The 20736-nt window shown below is 41.8% G+C and overlaps 1 protein-coding gene across 3 annotated transcripts in view; it reads left to right on the top strand.

Moving 5' to 3' along the window:
- The window catches only part of NUP214 (nucleoporin 214), a 45728-nt gene that overhangs the window by 5197 nt on the left and 19795 nt on the right, over positions 1 to 20736 (top strand). For 2 of the 3 annotated variants that reach the window (XM_074923710.1, XM_074923709.1), the window contains exons 8-26: positions 340 to 446; positions 1099 to 1165; positions 1738 to 1861; positions 3742 to 3903; positions 5003 to 5462; positions 6825 to 7000; positions 7641 to 7732; positions 8340 to 8429; positions 8789 to 8938; positions 9176 to 9334; positions 11490 to 11593; positions 12097 to 12279; positions 12758 to 12843; positions 12943 to 13026; positions 13364 to 13609; positions 14351 to 14512; positions 15465 to 15573; positions 18898 to 18973; positions 19682 to 19790. In XM_074923710.1, the coding sequence (XP_074779811.1) occupies positions 340 to 446; positions 1099 to 1165; positions 1738 to 1861; positions 3742 to 3903; positions 5003 to 5462; positions 6825 to 7000; positions 7641 to 7732; positions 8340 to 8429; positions 8789 to 8938; positions 9176 to 9334; positions 11490 to 11593; positions 12097 to 12279; positions 12758 to 12843; positions 12943 to 13026; positions 13364 to 13609; positions 14351 to 14512; positions 15465 to 15573; positions 18898 to 18973; positions 19682 to 19790 (2746 nt within the window). The remainder of the gene's footprint in view (positions 1 to 339; positions 447 to 1098; positions 1166 to 1737; positions 1862 to 3741; positions 3904 to 5002; positions 5463 to 6824; positions 7001 to 7640; positions 7733 to 8339; positions 8430 to 8788; positions 8939 to 9175; positions 9335 to 11489; positions 11594 to 12096; positions 12280 to 12757; positions 12844 to 12942; positions 13027 to 13363; positions 13610 to 14350; positions 14513 to 15464; positions 15574 to 18897; positions 18974 to 19681; positions 19791 to 20736) is intronic. The other variant, XM_074923711.1, reaches the window with a different exon arrangement.

Below are 20736 nucleotides of genomic sequence, written 5' to 3'. Positions count from 1 at the left end.
GTCTTGATATATTTTGTGTGTGTATGTGTGTATTTTTTTTTTTGTTTAGGTTAAGGAGACTTTCAGGCCTGCAGATATGTTCTTATTTAGTATCAGGTTTTCCATTGTGAAGTGGGGGTTGTGAGACCTAAATTCCCTGGTAAACCCTTTATTATTCCTTTATCTTTTGGAGGAGGGTTTTAGTTTGTTTGCTTTGTTCTTTGTTTTTCAAGTGCTGTCATGATGCCTGTTCTCTCTTGAAGTATGTGGCAATTATTGGTGTACCCTGGTGCAGTCATATTTATGGGAGGTTACTTGATTTCTGTATTGGAAGGTAAATTACCACTGTTGGTCTTACAGAAAAAGGAAGAGAAGCGACCAGAGAAGTTTGTGAATTTCATGGAGCCTTGCTATGGGAGCTGCACAGAGAGACAGCATCATTACTTCCTCAACTATGTTGAGGAATGGTGAGTGGTGGGAATCATGGCAAGGGCTTTCCCTTGTTACGCATATCTGAGCGGGCAGTGCTTCTTCCTATATTATAGTTCACAAAAAAGAGGAATGTATAATACCTGAATACGAGAGAAATGAAATAAAATTGTTATTTTGAAAATGCTTTCTGAAAGTACAGTTAATTTCTCCTGCGTGCTTTATCTCCATGCCAACATACTTGTTTGTCTGGTGAGAATGAATATGATTTCATGGAGGTATATAAGATTTTAAAACATCTGTCATAACCATTTCCCTTGAGGTTGTAAGTCATAAGTTGGGTAAAGCATGACCTCTTGTCTCATTAATTGTATCTCTGTGTGAAGAAGCTGTTCCTAACTTTTCAACTACCTGTCTTGGACCATGATTATTTATAATGATACAGTGTCTGTCAAATCGTTGGTTGGCAAGGGGATTCAGCCCCTGGTGACTAGTTTTAAATGAAAAATAAGAAGTTCTGTGGTGATGTAGCAATCGTGTTTCCCTCATGTTGGGAGGAAAAGTCAGGTTTATATTTTTATAACTGCATTCCTAGTTATGAATTTGTGTAGATGATAATGAATTGTGGAGCTGGGGACCTCGCCATGGATTGTCATGTTGATTTTAACCTATTTGTGTCCATGTTTACAGGGATCTAGTTCTGGCAGCTTCAGCAGCTTCCACAGAAGTCAGCATTCTTGCCAGGCAAGGGGATCAGGTAATATGTTTGATTATGTTGCATTTGTGCATGTGTACCTCCTCTATCTCAAACATCTAAGCGAGTATAACCTCTGTAAGACCTGCAATACAATGAGATGGTATGTTTAAAAACACCCCAAACCTAAACAAACCCCCTTTTTTTACATCTGAGTTGTACAGAATCTTAAGATAAATACAATTCTTGGATGAACAGGAGATCTGGGTGACACCAAAGAGAAGGGATAAACAGAAGCACAGTGTGTTGTGAACCAAGTATCATAAATCTATTTTTCGTGATTCATGTGGCAGTCTCAAAACTTTTCAAGCTCACTATAATAGTGATTCATGTGAAGTCATCAGCTGAAGTCAAGCGTTAAAACTGGCTGTAACTGATGTGCCATGATGTGTGAGAAATCACACACAAGTCTGTGAAGGGCCCTGATAGTTCTGGCATTTGGTAATCTGACAAACTTAAGTAGATGTCCTCTAGCTTTTTTGCTGTCTTATCTTTCAACTGTAGTAGACTAGAGTTCTGAAGAAGGCTGATCACAGGAAAGCAGTAGTCAATATAATAATCTTAACTTTTTGCAGAACTGGGAATCATGGGTTTTGGAGGACTCCAGCAGAGCAGAACTTCCTGTGACAGATAAGAGCGATGACACGCTGCCTGTTGGCGTTGCTGTAGACTACACCAGTAACATGCCTATCCCGATCAGTAAGTCTTGTCAATCTTTCTTGTGGAGTAGTCAAATAATAGCAATATATGTGATACATTTGAGGGGCAGCCTGATGCTCAGGGTTCTGGGAGATCATTCTGAAAAGGAGACCAACACACATCTTGCCCTTTTACACCAAGCACACAGCTTGCCTCTGTGTAAGGATTCAAATGGCCAGGTGTTAAATGTAGTTCTTCCTCAAAGCTTTTAGCAGCCTGGGGTACTCCACTGACAGACGTGGCAAACAAAGCACCTGAGTTATGTCTGTGTTTCACAGAGCCAGGATAACAGTGAGTTTAAAGGAGTCATAGTCTAACACCAGGGACTTTGGACTGCCTGTGAGGTTTTCTTTATTCTTGTAGCTTGTATCATTTTGCAGAACTGTTTTGTATGAAGTACATCTGTGCTGATCTAAAGGGAAAGTGGGTTAGTTTCAAAGCCAGAAAAAGCAAAGATCGTTGAGGTGAATATATAGGTTTTAATTCTGCACTGAAGCACAGGGCTGGTACTGACTGAACCCTGCTGTGCTCTACATCTAGCCAGTTGCATTACTGCTGTACCTTCTGCGCTGCCTGAAGGCTCTTTAAAGCACCTTGTCAGAGGCTGAAGCTGAAGGTACATCTGAGCTATTGTGTTGTACCTTAGTGAATTCTGAAAACTCTCCCTTGAAACCTAGAGACAGACTGAAATAGAGATGCCTTCAGGCAGAGTGGAAGGTACTGCAGTCAGGAGTTCCTGAAGAGCACAGGAGGGTGCCGATTAACTGAGAACTTTACCTGAATGGAAACCTCCAGAAGGGAATTGAGGTCATACTTTGTACTTGAATGCAAAATTGAATTTGAAGCATTTTCTCTGTTAATCTATACAGTTATTGGATTAAAGAATTTGCCAGGACAGCTTTTTTTTAAGCCCGGGTTGTGCTACCTTAGAAATTTTTAGAAAGGTTTTTGGAGAAGCATTTTGCTAACGCATTCTCTGTGTTCTCACAGAGTGCAATCAGCTTGGTTTTGGCTGCACATTAATTGGCTTTGCAGTTCACAGCAAGTTTGGATTGCATAGAAACCTCATTTGTCCTGGAGCTTGTTCCCAGGTGGAAACTGCCCTTGCCTAGTGTGCTTTTCCTGAAGAACCAATAGGTAGAGAAACATGGCCACCCACTGCACTGCCTGACAGACAAAGCACCGTGATTATAGCAGATTTTTTCCTGCATCCTAGATCTGTTGGGTTTTGTTGTTTAAGCACAGTTAAACCATTATAGAATTTTTTTTTAGAAATACGGGGAGTGGTTTGAGGCCTTTAACTGTGCTGAGAATATTTGTCCTCAAGCAGACTCTAGGCTCAAAGCTGCAGCTGCACAAAATGCAGGTATTTTATATTGGAGGTTCAGATCATCAGGATGTTTGTCTGATGTTGGATTTCTTTAAATTTTAAAAGTTTCCTAAGTAGCAATTCTTTTTTATACTTTATGAATGTTAATGATGTAACAGGACCCAGTGGAATGTAGGAACTGCTAAAAGGCTTAGAGGATTGAAGGAGGGATCAGTGTTTAGGTGAAGAAAAAAGACTGCTTCAAAATATGATAAAAGCTTGGTACAGGAATTAACGGTGGAACATTGGGCTTTGTCATTCAGGAGATGACACTGGATTGTCAAAATAACCCTCTATGAATTTATGAAAGATTGTCAGGAATAGGAAGGAATAAAGAAGTTAAAGAGAATTGGGCATTCATGGAGAAGCAAGGGAACAAAGATGCAAGTGAAAGCAAGCAGGGAGAAATGTAAGGAATACTGTGCTAAGCAAGTCACATGAAGGTGCCAATGCCAGTAGGAACAGGACAGGAAAGTTTGGCTGCAGGACTTACATATGTGGTCTCCTGCAGGTGACGACAAGACCCTTGCTCCAGCTCCAGTTCTCATCTTGCTCTCTACGGATGGTGTGCTCTGCCCATTTTACATGATCAATCAAAACCCTGGGGTCAGGTCGCTTATTGTGACCCCAGAGCCGTTGCTGTTGGTAGGGGAGAGAGTTCCGAAGTCAGCAGGTAAGTGCTCCAGTGGGTTAGGGAAACACTTGCATTTGTAGATCTCTGTCATTTTCATCTGTAAGTTTGGTAGTCAGACGTGTACGTGGTCACGAAAAAGATATATTTTTCTTCATAATGATAATGGGGAGAAATTCTTGGGTGTTTTGTGTTCCCAGAACTGTTCTGTCTCTTGCACATCAGTGTGAAATTATCTAGTCCTGTTCATTGTGCAGGATCTCAAGCACTTTGCAGTCTGCATGCTTAGACTCTACAGTGCAATCAACCTGTGGGGAGCGGGGCCAAAGCAATTCTAGGAGGCCCTTTGCCCAGCTTTGGGGTATATGACTGGAGCTGCAGCAGTGACTGCAGGCTCTGCCCCGGGACAGAGATCAAGCACTGTTCAGACTCAGTGTGGTCTATATGCTGCAGAGAGGTGATGGTTTTCCTCCATATGTTTTGCCACAGGAGGCCATGATATGAACTAAGGTGTTTGTTTGGCTGCAGCAAAAGTTTATTTAAAAAATTGCTCTCTGCAGCACTGTGAAATTGTGTTAGCAGGTGAGCAATAGTAGTTTTATCTGAGTTATATATTCATTTCCATATGCAGTGTGAAGTAGGCAGTTTCCTATGCTGGGGTAGGCAGGTAAGCTGATTGTTTTGCTTGCCTGCATGCAGGCAGTAATAGTTGCAAACCCACACTTTTCTTCCCTAAGCCCAAATTTGCTTCTCCTTCCCCAAACAATGCTTTTGTCTGGCAGCCTGCCTCTCTGCAGCACTGGCTGACTTGTGTGCTGACAGCCTGCTTTATTTGAGATGGCAGGAACCTCATCAAAATCAACAGAGAAAGGTGAAGCATTTTCACAAGAAATTCCAGACAACATTAATCTAGACAGACTGTAGTATTGATCGTGGCTTGGACTTTGTGCAGTTTCTGTATCACTTACTGGGTTTGAGGACTGGAAGCCTGGCTCTGCCATCTCTTTTTGTCACTGTACTGTCTGTCTGGTGAGCAAGATAGTGCTGAACTGTCCCCATCAAACAGCATTTGGCCTTGAAGTACCTTCTGCCATTAGTCAGTGCAGCCAAATGAGTCTCTTCCCCATTTGTCTTTCTGCAGGAAGCACTGCCACAACTCCAACCACTCCTCCAACTCCTTTAAAGCCTGACACGGTACCGGGTGTTGCTGCTGCTGCTGTGCCTGCCTCAAGTCAGCCTCCTGCAGGGAGTGGAGCAGCTGCTTTTTCCTTTATGCCTTCAGCTGTGAAGATGCCTGGCTCTGTGGGCAGTGATCCTCCGCCTTACCCCTTTGGCACAGATGCCTCCACACAAGCCCTGGCTCCCAGTCTGACTGGAGCAGCAACATTCTCTTTCTCCTCTGCTTCTCCAAAAGCATCTGTGACTCCTGCTCCTTCTGTGGGCACCACTACAGCCACAGCCAGCTCCTTTTCCTTTGGATCCATGAACTTTAAACCAGCTGCAGACAGCTCACCTGGGACACCACTCTCCACAACACCCGTTGCACAGAAGTCATCTTTTGCCCCTTCAGCTTCTTCAGTCAAAGTGAACCTCAATGAGAAGTAAATAGATGCAGTACTTAATGCAGTGGCTGGATACTTGTTAAATTGCTCCAGGCATGGACAGTGTATGGTAGTTCTGAAGATAGTTTCTGGCTTTTTGCCCTGGCAGCTGTTTCCCATGCTCCCAAGAAAGCACTGAGGAAGCCTCTCTTTATCCAAGACATAACTGTCTTGGCTGTGAAAACTCTCAGTGCTTCCTATGCTTGACGTTATTTTCATGGGCAAAATACTAGTCAAGGGACAATGCCAAAAATTAGAGTGATAATTTGCCAAATTGCCAGAGAACTAGTTTTTTTATATCTTTGCTTCATAGGCATCAAACTGTAATTCTGTGCCTTGGTTGGATTCAAATCATGGTTAAAGACTCTTGGGAAACACTGGAATTGAAATCCTTTATGTCTGGGACTGGTTTAGTGTGGTGGTGCTAGCACAAGTTTCTTTGACTGTTTGTTGAAGGTTCCTTATCTCCAACCTAAAGAGTAACTTGCAGAGCAGAGGAAGCTGTATCCATAGCAGATGGATTTCTTTTCCACTCCTGTGTTCAGTGGAGAAGGTGTCAGGCCTTTTGGTTTTATTCTTAAATGGATGCATGGTCACTGAACACAGGATCTGAAGTCTTGAAAGCTTGTTCATGTCAGCTGACAGAAAACTAATAGTGATTAGAAACTATGCAAAATGGGTTGAGTGATGAGTGTTCTCACGTTTCTTCCCACTAACTGCTGAGACTTGCTCTCTGTTTAGAGAAAGAATGGTTTAAAACACAGAGCTGTGTAATTGGAGCTGCTTTCTGTGGAGAGCAATTTTCACATAAATTTCTGATGGTTCAAATGATTATTTTTTAATTAGAAAAGTCTTTACTACAGCAGGATCTGATGGTAGCTCTTACAGCTTTTTAAATTTTGTTTTGTGTATAAAGCAAATGATACGCTTGTGAATGGCTGAATATTTAAATTGGTTGCCTTGAGGAGCTGAGTTTGCAGATGAATAGAAATTCCTATTTTCTTGCAGAATTTTTGTTTGAGCCTTGCTGCAAGGATGACACTGAAGGGCAGCTCAGATTTGCTCTAGTTGGTGCAAAATGATGAGGTGCATTTTGAAGCAGGGCGGTGTTTTTGCTGGCATTTGGCTTTTGCTCACTGGGTGGGTCTATGGTAGCAGTCTTTGTCGTTCCACATATTCAGAAATGATCCTGAATGGCTCCTTCCCACTATCCCCAGAAGGTACACTTGTAACTTTGTCTGGAGCTTGAGTTGTTGCTGATCTCAGAGGATGCTAATTCATTAGAACTTAGTGCTTTGTTTTGAATGGGGGAAACAGCCAGGACCAGTTCAGAGCTGAAAGATGTTCTGCTTTCTGTTGCAGGTTCACTGCTGTGGACACCTCTTCTCCCACTAGCAGCAGTGGCCAATGCACTTCCACAATGTTTTCATTCTCAACCACTTCAAAAACTGCTTCTGGAGGTCCTCTGAGCCAGTCCACACCCCTCGCAGCCTCTCCTACCACACCACTGAAGGCTTCGACCCCTGTGCCTGCTGCGGGTAGGAGTCTGATGCATATAGTTGCAAATAATGCATTATAAACAATGTTCTAAAAGTTTTTTCTTTCTTGTTTTTCCTGATGCAATGGACCTCCCGATTTGCACCCTGTAAATGGACTTAGTACTGAAACTGAGAAGTTTTTCCATTTGTGCACTTTGCTCCCCAGAGAGCCATATGTGAAATGAATATATTCAGCTGCTTAAGTTCATCCAGAATTTCTGGCACTTTCAGTGTTCTGTAATACAGCTCTGAATATGAATGTTTCTGGGCAGTGACACAAATCAGTGCCTTATCTTGCATTTGGAGTGACTAGAGTTCAAAATGGTCACAGATGAGTTTAAATTAGACAGCACTCATTTGTTAGCAGAATAATATTCTGTCTCTCAAATGACCGTGTGACTGGGGGTCTTGAGGTCCTGCAGGAGTGGTACAGCTGGGTATTGGAGAGTGACAGTTGTTATCATTAGCAGAGAAGTTGGATGGGAGTAAAACAGCACCTAAGGAAAGTGTATTTTTGTGCTGGGGCCCATACCACTATTTCTTTTGGATTGACAGCAGTGATTACGCTTGTGTCTGATCACAACCTGGTTTTTTCAAGCCTTGTGTAAGTTCATAAATCACTGTTCCTCTTAAATTCCAGTGGCACGTCCTGCTCAAAATATCCCTTCAACTTCTTTACTACAGAAGACAGCCAAAATCACCCCTTCTGCAGCAAAACCAAGCTCTACTCAGGTAATGGCAACTTGAGTGGATTCTTGAGGCTGAATGCTTTACATGGCCCATGAATTGCTTGGAATTCGTTGGACTGAATGACTGTTCTTAGGTCAAAGAATTAGGTAGCTTTTGACATTTAAAATAATAGCAGATCTGCAGGACTAAAACTATTCTATGCATGTCTTTAGAGAGCTGTGTTTTGATGTATATTGCCTAATCAGAGTTGTAGAAGCTAGTTCTTCCTGTTGTTACGGAAATGAGGTATCACAGCTTTCCTAGGTAGTAAGCACTCAAGAGATGTCTTGGATGTGTATTAAGACACCAAGTTTGTCAGACATTAAAATCGAAGCGGCAATACAGAGCAGCACACAAAGATTTCCTTTTCTTTCATAAAGCTTTAGCCATATATCTCCAGGTAGTCTTCAGTCTGACTTCAACCATGTGCATACCTTAGTTTACTGTGGAACTAGTACTTTACGGTTATGACAGTTGTCTCCCTCATGACTGGTGTCTGAATGTCATTTCTAACAGCAGGCATTTTCTGATATCCTAAGCTCCCTGTTGCTAAGGATATATCCCTAATACTGGTTTTGGGTTTGGTGGTGTGGTGGTTTTTTTTTTTCAGGGCAAATCAGCACTCCCCAGCACAACTTTAGAGAAACAGGCCCACCAGTGGAAAGATTCAGACCCCGTCATAGCAGGAATCAGAGAGGAGGTGAGATTTTTTTCAAGCAGTTTTCCTCACTTTAGAAGCTGTAAGACCAATGTATGGGTATGCAGACACTTACGTTCTGATGGTGTCTGGTGTGTGGTTTAGTAATTGGAATGGAAATTTTTCCCAAGATAATCAACCTTTGTAATTGCTGTTTGTGTGTCCTGTTCAGTCATCTTTAATTTCAGCTGCTGTGCTGGAAAAAATATTTTTTCCTGTTAATGTTCAAGAAGAATTTCCTGCTTTGGCTGCAAAGTGACAGGTGTTTACAGTATAGTAGAAACATTATTCAAGAACTGTGACATTTGCTCTGGACCCTGCTATGTTTCAGTGGCTGCACTTTCTTCTGCTTGACTTTGTAGATTGCACATTTTCAAAAGGAAGTGGAGGAACTGAAGGCCCGGACTTCCAAAGCCTGTTTCCAAGTTGGTACTCCAGAGGAAATGAAGATGTTGCGAACTGAGTCAGATGATCTTCACACCTTCCTCTTGGAAATTAAAGAGACAACAGAGGTGAGCAGAGTATCTTCAAACTGCTTAACTCCTCCACAATGACTGTTCCTCACCTGATGTTCCTACTTAATCTGCTAAAGCTGGACTGATGTAGATGGAACATCTGACTATGCTGCTTTAATGTGAGGGTGACATTTGCGTTTGTGCTTTCAGGCAGATGCTTGCAGAAGCCCCTGTGCTAGAGATGGCAATGAAAAACTGTTACTTTGAACCTTGTCCCATCTGTTCTATTTGCAGTCACTTCATGGAGATATTAGTATTCTGAAGACAACCTTGCTGGAGGGATTTGCAGGGGTAGAAGAGGCTAGAGAACAGAATGAACGGAATCGTAGCTCAGGGTATTTACACTTGCTTTATAAGAAACCTTTGGATCCCAAGAGTGAAGCGCAGCTTCAGGTATGAAGCATGTCAGTCAACTTCTAATCTAGAGTTTTAAATGAAATAATACTGAGGCTTGTGTGTGCAAGTGCCCAGCAGATTTGTCCTGGCCTAGGTATTTTCTGTTTCAATATAGTCTTGTAAAAGTGTGGTGAGCTTTGCTTTCCGTGAGTTTATAAGACATGCTGAAAATCCTCTCCTAAAGCTTCTCCATGTTGCTACCATTTGCAGTGATGATTCAAAACTCCTGCTGAAGTAGTTCACCTGAGATCCAAGTCTATTCTAAGCTCAGAATGTTACTCTTGACATCCTGTTCCTTCTCAGCCTGTTTGCTCAGGGATTTCAGTTAAAAGAATCTTTTTTTTTTTTTTTCCCAACACTTTGTAGAAGAGTTCTTAAAATTATTTTTATCTTCAGCAAATGCCTTATGGAACAATTTGATTTATTATGACTTACAAAATTGTGTGGTTAATTTCATGGATGGCAGAGCATAAAGCTAAATGATATTCTAAGAGCTGGGGCACAAAGGAAAATAACCAGCAGTACATAAAGAGGCTTTCAAAGACATGAAAGAAACTAGGGGTGAAGCACTCTTTGTTACAGCTCTGATGAGAGGGCTATTTAACCGTAAAGCAAAACAGAGTGAATGTGCCCTTCAAATGATACTTGGTCTTTATACACCGATAAGTTCCCCTCAAGAAATTTGACTAGCAGGCTGAAGATGTATTTGTTGCAGTAGGTGTCAAGAGCATGCACACAGACAGTTGCTAGAAATCAGCTGATAACATGAAGTAATTTTTTTTTAGGTCTGATCTTTCATTTTCACCTGGACTTGGTAGATTGATTCACACTCTTAATTGTATGTGTGCTTTGATGTCCAGTATGTCTGTGACATTTCAAGCTTATGCTTATGGCTTCAGAGAGATGATAATCTTGAAGTACTTGTTTCACTATCTAGAGGGAGGATCATGAAGAAAGAATAACAGAGTGGGAGAGAAGTAGAAGTGGATTGGGATGTAAGGAGAGAGCTTTTAGGTCAATGAATTTGAGAAAGACAGCTCTAGTCTCTTAAATTTTGTTCAGTCTACATCATCCCCATTCTCCTGGGTGGGAAAAGCTCACTTAATCAACTTTGTGTATTAGTTCTCAATAAAGTTCTAAAGATCCTGAGGCTTTTCTGATGTCCAGCCATATTGATTTGCTGTCCAGAGAGTTGCTGCTGTATAATGCTCATAGCTGCTGGAGAGAGGAAACCCGTGCTTGGTAGTGTGTAGCGCTAAGCCCACAGCAGGGCTGGATTTGGTTTCAGGTTGGATATATCACACTAGAATTTCATGCTGTATCTTGAAAACAGTTGCAGTGGAATTTTTCCCAAGCTGTGTTACTTGGCTGCTTCATCATTGTATTTAAGTGAGCATTCTGTTGAGATGAGCTGAAACCAACTGCAGTTTCCATTTCCATTTTACGAGATCAGAGTTCAGGACGTGCACATCTATGACAGGCTGGGGGGATGACAATAAATGAGACAGAGCAATGGTTTTGTTTAGGGAGCAGGGCTTGTAGCCAGAGGTCTCTGGCTTAGTTGTACCAGTTGTGCAATTATGTGGTTGTGGATAAGTCACTTTACTCTCTCTCTGCTTTTTTTTTTTTTTCCTTTTCTACCTATAAAAATCAAGTTAATTCCTTGCCTTAATGTGGGAGTTGTGAGCATTTGTGAGTGTTTTCATGAATCATAGTGTGTGAACGCTGGTATCTTAGATCCATGTGAATAGCCTGCAAAGCTTTGATCACCTATAATTGTTAGAAGTTTCAACATTGTAAAATGGGAGCAAATGACTCATTCTGGAAATGAGATTTGAAATAAGGTTTGTTTTGTATAATGCCTGATGTTTGTAAAACCCTTTCTCTAAAGACCTGGCAATATTTAGCAAACATTATGGGAAGTATTATTTCTAGTTGAGAGCTGGGATAAAATGTCCAAGCCAAGCCCTGTGGGTACTCTGTTGATATAATTAGATTTTTACTATGTTGGGTTCTGTTGTGCTGATTAAAACTTTCCAGGCAGAAATAGGGGAGAGTGCCACATGGCTTGGGCTGGCTGAAGACCCTTTGGGCTCATTTTCTTCAACTGAAACTGAAGTGAATTAAACATTAACTTTATTTTGCACGGTAGGAAATTCGACGCTTGCACCAGTATGTGAAGTTTGCTGTTCAGGATGTGAATGACGTTCTAGATTTGGAGTGGGATCGGCACTTGGAACAGAACAGGAAGCAGAAGTAAGTAACTGAAGTTGGAATACAGAACGGCAGTGAGGAACATGTCAGTGAATCAGGCATTAATCTCTAATCAACAGACAAAAGCCTTTTTCCATTTAACAGTGTGATCTTTTTCAGGGAGTCTAGGAGTAAAGCTTGACTGAGACACCTAATGGGAGCTATAGATTCAGACTGTTTGGCTTCATACATGTTACAAGCTTGCTTCATGTCTGTGTACAGTGAAAATAGTGCTTATGGAAAAAACTATAAAATAAACTTTGTGGAAACCAAATGCATCCATTGGTGGTAGCTAATGAAACCTTTCTAGTAAATAAACCATCTTGAAGTAGATGAGCTAAGGGATAAATATGCACTTGAGATGAACTGAACTGCTTTGGCATTCAAACCAAACCATGTTTGACCTCCATGGAGTTCAAGTAGCTAGAACCACTAAACTGCTTTGTGTGTGTACATGCCTGCTTGTGGCCAGATATCTAGAATGGTCCTTATCCCTGTCTCTTAAGGCGTCTGATAGTTCCTGAGCGAGAGACTTTGTTTAACACCCTGGCTAATAACCGGGAAATAATCAATCAGCAGAGGAAGAGACTAAATCAGCTCGTGAACAGCCTGCAGCAGCTCCGACTCTATAATCAGACATCTCAGTGGAGTGTTCCCGGTGATACATCTTCTCTTAGCAGTGCTCAGAGGTATGTGAAACACAAATTCCTGAGTGGTGTTGACACTCCTTCTCTGTTGCCCCCAGAAATGTGCAAGGGTGCATCCTCTGAAGAATGATGTTTTGTGGATGTGGTATAGGAGGACAGGACGTTCTAAAAATGATACTAAACTATGCCCAGGTGATACAGAAGCTCATTGGGTATATTCTGTGACACTCTCCGATGCTTATCAGAAATTTCCCCTAAAAGTTACAGGGGTTTTTTTATAGTAAACAGGGTAATAGAGCCTCTAGGCTGAGGTACTGCTGGTTGTCTGAATTGAGAGGAAGAAATAAATGGCTCTAAAATAATTAAGATGCATGTCTTTAAATAGCACAGTTTCTAGAGGAGTCAGTTGTTCTTCCAGTTAAGCCAATGGTTCTAGTGGCTCCTTTGGCCCTCTCTTGTTCCTGATTTGGTTGATTTCTTTCGGCCGATCATGGTTTTTCACTGCTCTGTCTTGTCCCAGTTTTGACAGTGACCTTGAAAGTCTGCGCAGTGCCTTGATGAAAACTACCTTGGAATCACATGCCAAACCTCTGCCTAAAGTACCTGGTAATTTATTCTTTCTTCCTGGCATTCACACCATGAGTGTGAATTATTTTTTTGTCTTGGAGTTTGATTACAGACTAAGAACTCTATTTGATTTTCCAGCTAAATTATCCCCTGTGAAACAAACACAGTTGAGGAATTTCCTAGCCAAGAGGAAAACTCCACCAATTAGGTCTACAGCTCCAGGTAAACCTTTGGTTACCATAGAAGCATGAAATGCTTTGCAGGAGGGTGAGTTACCTGCTGTGGGAATCAGTCCTGAAGTTGGCTTTTTGGCTTCTCACTCTTCAGCTCATGCTTCTCATTTTCTGTTCCCCCATCTGCTCTCAGTAAGAATTTCCTTCAGTCATCATCTTGTTGAAGGCTGCCTTTCCCTGCAGTCAAAAAGTCAAATCCTGTCAGTGCAGGATTAAAACAAGCCAGTAGAAAAGCATCCTAAAAGAGGATGACTCTGTCTTGGCTGTTAGGCTGGATGGTTCCCTCAACTTAATACATACACTTGATTTTGTTTCTGATATTGCAGCAAGTTTGTCTCGATCTGCCTTCTTGTCCACAAGATATTATGAAGATTTGGATGAAGTCAGTTCAACATCCTCAGTTTCTCAGTCTCTGGAAAATGATGATTCACAGGCAGTGGACCAGGAAGAAGAGGCTGCTCCAGTCCAAGTCCCTCGTCATGCTCCTGTGGTCCGTACTCCCTCTGTCCAGCCTGGTTTGATGGCTCAGTCTCCGTCCTTTGGGAAACAGCCCCTCTCCCTGGGTACCTTGCGTGAGTTGTTTTTGCAGTGTCTCTCCTACTCTGTGTGTATTCTTGTTGGTATCTTTAACAACTGTGTCCATTGCCAGTGCTTCAGGTCCTGGAGAAATGACATTGCAGCGTGCAGATGTACATTGCCAAGTTTCCAGAAGCAGTTAGCAGAGTGGCGTTGTAACCTCAGGAACTTGAGTTAAAAGTGCTAAAATATCTTGACTAATTAACTGTGGGTTTTTTTCTGATAGCTTGTTTCTTTCAGATAGTACGACTGTATGTAGCATTGTCTTCCTTTAATAACTTGCCTTAAGTGTGCTGTTATTTATTAAAATAAAGCCCAAAGACCAGGAAACTGAAGTACTAGTGCATTTGATTGGTGTGGCCAAAGTTAGGAGTTCTGAGCTCAGTGAGTCACAGTAAGAACTATATTTGCATATATGCAGTTTTCTTTGTGTGAGAGGTTTTACAATCTCTGTAGCCAGAGAGAAAAATAAGATGTCAGCAGAAGTGTCTGTAACAGCAAACTGAAAGTCATCTAATGTGTTGAATGTTGGTTATTGAAACTTACTTGCTGAATTTATTGGGATATACAGAAACTGCCAGGGTCAGATTGTGTTGATTGTTTAAAAAGCTTGTGCATCATTCCTGTCAGAAGGAAGCTGTGCACTTAGAGGAACTGTAGTTCAGCAAAGGCTTTCAAGTCTCTCTGGTTTGTAGAGATACAATAAACTGTAATATTTTTGTTCGTTTCTGTTTTAGTGCCTACGTCTTCAAACAGAATCATACCACAAGGGGCAGACAGTACGATGCTTGCAACAAAGACTGTGAAACACGGGGCCCCTGCTCCCACTGTCACTGTTCCAGCACCACAGGCGGCAGCTGCTGCAGCTCTGCGGAGGCAGATGGCTAACCAGTCCCCAGGTAAAAGAAAAGAATGGCTAATTGCCCAAGTGACCTCTGACTAGTTGAATGTGGCTTTCACAGGAATTTAGTGCTCTCAAAGGAGAGATCATCAAAATGGGACACAGATCTGTATTTGTTGCACCTTTGAGCTATCCAGTGTTTTCTTGTATTCCTTCTTCCTGTAAGCTACTAGCACAAAATGCCTGAGAAACTCCCACCTCAGGTTTCTTTGTACCCAGTCTTGTGCAGTGGCAGAAATGTCGGTGACTCTTAGGCGATTCTGACATGGCAGTTGATTTGTGTGCGAGAAGGTCTGTTGGAGAGCAGAGAAAGGATGTCGCTGGCCTATATTAGTAATTCTTCATTATTAGCTATGGAATTAAAGATCTGAATTGTAAAACAATTTTAATATTGAAAAGTTAAAGGTATTAAGCCTTGGATCTGCTTGTAAGGTTTTGAGATGACAGGAGAAAAGTTTCCTAATTTAAGCTTTTGTTGTTTCATTTTAGACATTTCTCAGTGCTTCTCCAGTACTGTAGCATCAGTGCAGAAAAGAAACAAAATTCAGTTACTGGTAGAAAAATTGGATTAGTTCATTTTCCTTGCCCAAGGAGAGCATAAATGCAGAAAGGTGATGTAATGATGTAAATTTTAGGAGAGGCTGGGGTGTAACTACACAGGTCATTTCTGTTAACCTAAGAAGTTACAATGTAGGTAAGGGAAAGGGTATAAGAATAATTAGATTTGGTCACCTAACAATGAGAAGTGTACCAACTATATAGAAAGCTGTCCACTTCTTTGGTGTCCTTATTGAAGGCTGAGATACCAAACTTTTTGGCCAGATACACCACATACCTTCTACAAACTTGGATGAATTTCTTCTGGAGTTACTCATAGGCACCATATTCAATGAACTGCTTAATATGGAGATCATCTTTACCTCTTTTATTTTTATTTTTTTTCCTTAAAGCTGTAAGCACCTCCTTGACTGAATCGACTCTGAAAAACGTTCCTCAGGTGGTGAATGTGCGAGAACTCAAGACGGGTTCATTGACTCCAGCTGTCTCTGCAGTAATAGGGTGAGTGACTGCTCCCTTTCTTTGTGGTAGCCTTTGGTAGCACTTGCAATAGAACACGTCTGCCAGTGGGGAGCAGCAGTAGTATTCTGCATAGTCTGACTATGTAAGACCTAAAGCAGATGCGTTTAGAGAAGAGTATTGGGTTTGTGGAATGGAAGGAAGAAATACTTTCTTTCCAGGTCATTCAAGGATTTGCTAATGGCTTGTCCTGAACAAACGACAAGACCAGTATTAACCTCCTTTACCACTGGCCTGTGAAATGCATTTTAGTGCATCTTCTCCTTTTGGGATCCAGTGGTTTTGCTGTTAGTATGTACTGTGGATCTGGTATCTCTCCAGTCACTACCTCTGTTCTGCCTCTTCCTGTGAGGGAAGTGCACCCCTCTGTCACTGAGTGTGGACTGTGGCCTTAAGTGGTCCAGATATTGATTCTACTACTTGGTCATCCACTACGGAGAAAACCTTCCCTGGAGTTGGGCCTCTTCTATCTATTCTGAAATTCAACCCTGAGGAAGGGAGAACTGTGTTCTGGCTTTTCTGGAAACCTGTCTCAAATTTTTTGATGTTAGAATTTTGCCTGAAGGTTTGGTTGGGTGTTGGTAGGGGCCAATAACTTTTGGAAAAATACAGAGCTGCAAGTCTGTCTTCCTCATGAGCAAATTATGAATATTGTCTTCTGGTATTTAGTCGTGAATTTGTTAAGATTTTTCATGAGTTAGCTGTAACACTTGGCTTTCCTACGTCTCTGCCTCCTACAGACAACAGCCAGCTCAGCTCATTCCAGAGATTTCTGTCTTATCACCAGGCTCTGTCACCAGGCACAGAACTAGTCCTTTTTCCTGTCATCATCATGACCTTGAAACTGTCTGTTCCTGCTATTGCTTGTGACCAAGATAATGCGTGGCTGTTTCTGGGCTGGGGAGGCAAGGGCGCTCCTGGAAAGTCTGAGCAAAGTTGGGCTTGCTGCATAAAGCAGGATAAACTCGCCACCTACATCTGAATACAAGTCCACATGGAGCTGCAGATGCTTTATCCATATAACTGTGGGCTGTACATGCTGCTCCTGGGACACTTTCTGTGGTTCTATGGCTTCTGGTTTTCATACATGTGTGTATACCCTTCACTGTCCAAGAAAAATGGTGACATTCCTGTGATGCAGCTTTTCAAAAAGGGAAGAGTCTTACAGTGGTGGTACTCAGCTGATGCCCTGGAAATTTACTTAATGGTTTCTTCTGCATTTTAATTGGGAAACCATTTGGGAGCTTTTTACTATTTTATTTTCTCCTGAAAGCAATAAACTGAGATGGGGAACGGCAATGCTACATCTTTTGAAAATAAAATTTGCAAAAAGCTCTGCTTGGGAAATCTTGCTAAAAGCAGTGTTATGACCAGGAGGAGTTCTCCACCTTTTGTTTCATCAAAACCATGATGAAAAAGGTAAAGAGTACTGGCTGTGAGTAGACAAGGACATGAGCGAGTGATACATATCTGAGGCTGGTTTTCACGTGAACTGTAGTTAAAGACCTGTCTTACTTTCACGTAGTTTTAGACTGGCAGTATTGATTGATCTCTCTAATTTATAGAGCACCAGCTAGCTTGATATCTTGAAGGCTTTTTACAGTCTTATTTTATAGCTGACCTCACTTTCTAAAAATTCTACCCAAATGAACCATGGCTGCCAGTCAGATTCCACACCAAAATAAAGAGCATTCACCCAGCAAAGTTAAGTCATCAATTTTTGCTACTTCAGGCATCCTGGCTTCCTTTTGCCGCCACAGCACACTCTTCGGGTTGTTAAGCAGTAATGATTTTTCAGTTGTTACCACTTGTTCAATGGCCTGTAGCTAGGTGTGTTGGTGGTCCCGGTCCAGTTACTTCTATATATGTTTTCAGTGCAAAAAAACCCCTCTTTGAACAACTAAAGTCAAACCCAGCATTTTCATAGCCTTGTCAGAGAAGCTGTGGATCAAGTGATCTTGAGACTTTTCTGGGGAAAAGGTCCCACCCTATCATGAATTTCACAGACCTTCTGTTGTTTTCTTTGTTCAGGGTTTGTATGAACTTGGAATTTACAGCTGCACTATCCCAGCATGGACTCTTTCCAGTGCTAATCTGAAGTTTCCCTTGTTTGCTTTACTTTTGCTCTGGGCAGAGGGCAAATCCAAGCCATGCAATGTAGAGAGAGGGTGCTCGTTGCTGGAAGGAAGGACTTGCTAGTAATGCAAAGCTGTTTAAGGCACAAAACCCTGTCCAAGACCAAATAGCTACGTGAAATTATGGTTTCGTGTGTGTCCCCTTCCTTTTGAATATAGTAGGAAGTTTCTGTGAGTTGGTCTGTAGCAGACCAGATAGTAAATGCAGTTTGGGAGTCCTCATGCTTTAGGAGATATACAACTTTTGATGCCCAGGTTTTCCTACTGTCTGGAGTTTGCAGCCTCAGCCCTTTCTATAGTGTAGCATAAGATTTATTGCCTTAGGGAACACCTAGCCTGAGTCAAGATGGAAAGAGCCTGCTATGGCAAGAGAAGGCTGGGCTTTGCCACCAGGAGAATATAACCAGTGTTGAATTTAAGCTTCCGAAAGCTTCTGGTATTGTCCATTTAAGCTGCTGAACTTAGTGAGCCACAGACTTGAGAAGGTGCTGAAGCTGGGTGGCTGTTCCAAAGTTAAGGTGATTTGGTGTGTGTATGGCCCACAGCATGTAGGTAGGATGCTTCACCCCAGAGGTAACTGCCATTGTGCAGCAATTGTCTGTGGACTCTGATGTACAATTTACTTTGTGGTCAGAATTCTCAAACCAAATGTAGAATATAGGTTAATTTTATCACAGTTCTTGCCATGACTTTGTTAATATTTATACTACACTTCAAAGATATGAAGCACTTCCCCCCCACCCCCCAGCTCTGTCTCCTTGCTCAGCATTTCTGAGAGTTAGATGTATTTGTCTGGGCTCCACATTATAAAGGAAGCTGCTTAGATTTGTTATCCGCTAGGCATAATATTGTAATCCCCTTACCTGCTGATTTTTCATCACCTCCTTGTAAAATAGAAAGGCCTGACTCTCTTCAGAGACAAGAGTGTGTGAAGAAGATTTGATCGTTTAAGTCTAGAGCTTTAAACACATTTGCAGACTTCTTTTGTTAAATGTGGCTGATTCATTTAAGAGGTTTATTCCCTAATCAGATTTGTTCATTTGGAGTTGTGTGTGGAATCTATAATAGTGGTGGTTTTTCAAGACTTCCAGAAGCTGTGCATTTTGAGAGGTGAGGAAGTCCTCTTTTAGACTAATCATTCATTTAATGTTTTTTTTTTTTTCTTTTTAAGATCATCTGTACCTCACTCTGCAGCCCAGGCAGTCCACCAAGTTTTGGCAACTGTTGCTACAAATCAAGCTAAACAGGTATCTTGATATAGAATCCTTTCCCTGTGGAATACTGTAACTGGACATGCTCAGCAAGGTTGGGGGTTTAACTGTTTGTGTATGGGTCATCTAAAAATCACTTTTCACAGCTTGCCCTGCATTCTTGGCAAACCATTTATTTATCTGTGATCTTGACAGTGTGATGCCAGGCATATCTTTGTTATGTCTTGCCTTTTGCCCCCTTTTGAAGACTTGCAGCTTTCTAATGGCCACAGCCTGGCAGCAGTGTGAGTTCCAGCTAACAACAACAAAAACTGTATTACAGAATTAGATAGATCTACTTAAATTTCACCCCCCAAAAATGGGCTAGGCAATCAAGGGAGAGAGTAGTTTACCCCCTTGTTGTTCTACTGAAAACATTTCTTATTGGTCAGTAAACTGCTAGACGTTATGTCCACACATCAAAAAACCACGCAGAAGTTTTGTCCCCTGCAATCATTGAGCTGTTGCCAGCGGAGGCTTACTGGCATCTGCAGGAGACTTGTTGAAAAAGTTGAATATTGACTCTGTATCTAAGTGGCAAGACATAATGGGCCCAGGATTGAAGGGCACTTCCAAGTGCTTTGACTACCTTCCTCCAGTTGGTTCTCAAGTCACTGCATGACTGTCATGATACCAGACCAAGGTCAGAAGGACCTTTGTTAACGGACAGACTGCACTGACCTGAAGTGGGTTTGTGTTTTTTAGACACCTCTAACAAGTTCGCTTAAGGGACAGACGCCACCTTCCTCTGTGTGTGCACCCTGTCCTATAGCATCTACATCTGGTCCGACGTCGTCTGGCAACAAAATCTCAGGTAAATTTTCTTTGGTGAAGATGGAAATAAGGCCTGGATGTCTCTTGCCATCTGTCAGGGTGTGTGATCCAGAAAATGAGGACACAGAGCCTCCACTGATAGGCTGCTGCGTCAGGCTTGAGGGAGAGAATTTGAAAAACCAAAGTACAGAAGAGCAGGAGAGTGGTTTTGTATACAGCCCTCTGTTTTGTCTCTGTGCCTGCATCTGGAATTCAGTGATGCGGTTCCTCATTGAAAATGGATTCAGAATGTATAACCCTAAACAAGAAATGTTGAAAGTACATCTACCAAAGGCTACTGTGGTTTGCCAGCAAATCAAGAGCAGACATTGTTGCTGCTTTGGGTTTTTTTAAACAAGAAAAGTTGTTGTACTTGTGCAGGAAAGGGATTAGATCCTGAAGTAACAGGAACAGTTTTTTCCATACATTGATGTCTGACATGAGTATTTCCGTCCTACAGGCTGCAGCACCGTAGAATTACCTGAGCTAGCTTGAAATGAGCTAAATCAGGTACTGGGTCTGTTGAGCACTGGGCTGTATGACCGATTTCAAGGCTAGTTCAGATACTGCAATCTGTTGTGCACGGTTTAGAAGCTTCTAAGGAAAGGAATGCTCAGTTTACATCATTCTGTGCAAATTGAGGAAGAGGAAAACTCTTGGGGAAGGAAGGAATTGATTTTTAATGTGTATTAGATAATAATGCTGGCATTGGATGTGGTTTTATAAGCCTCTTGCATAAATGTCTGAAATCCATCTCTATTGCTCTTTTGCCTTTAAGCCGTGGATGTAGGTTGCCTCTTAGCCAGGGGTAAGAAGCAGTAAAAATAGCTAGGATAAAAATCATATTTGACTTGGCAAATGCTTCTTAAATTTTGGTTTATTGAAAATGTCAGCTCCTGAATTTGATAGCACTTCCTTTTTATTTTGAACATGTTTTGATATGTTGA

This window comes from Athene noctua, chromosome 20 (genome assembly GCF_965140245.1).
Source record: "Athene noctua chromosome 20, bAthNoc1.hap1.1, whole genome shotgun sequence".
Lineage (NCBI taxonomy): Eukaryota > Metazoa > Chordata > Aves > Strigiformes > Strigidae > Athene > Athene noctua.
This window is presented reverse-complemented; position numbering and strand designations above follow the sequence as displayed.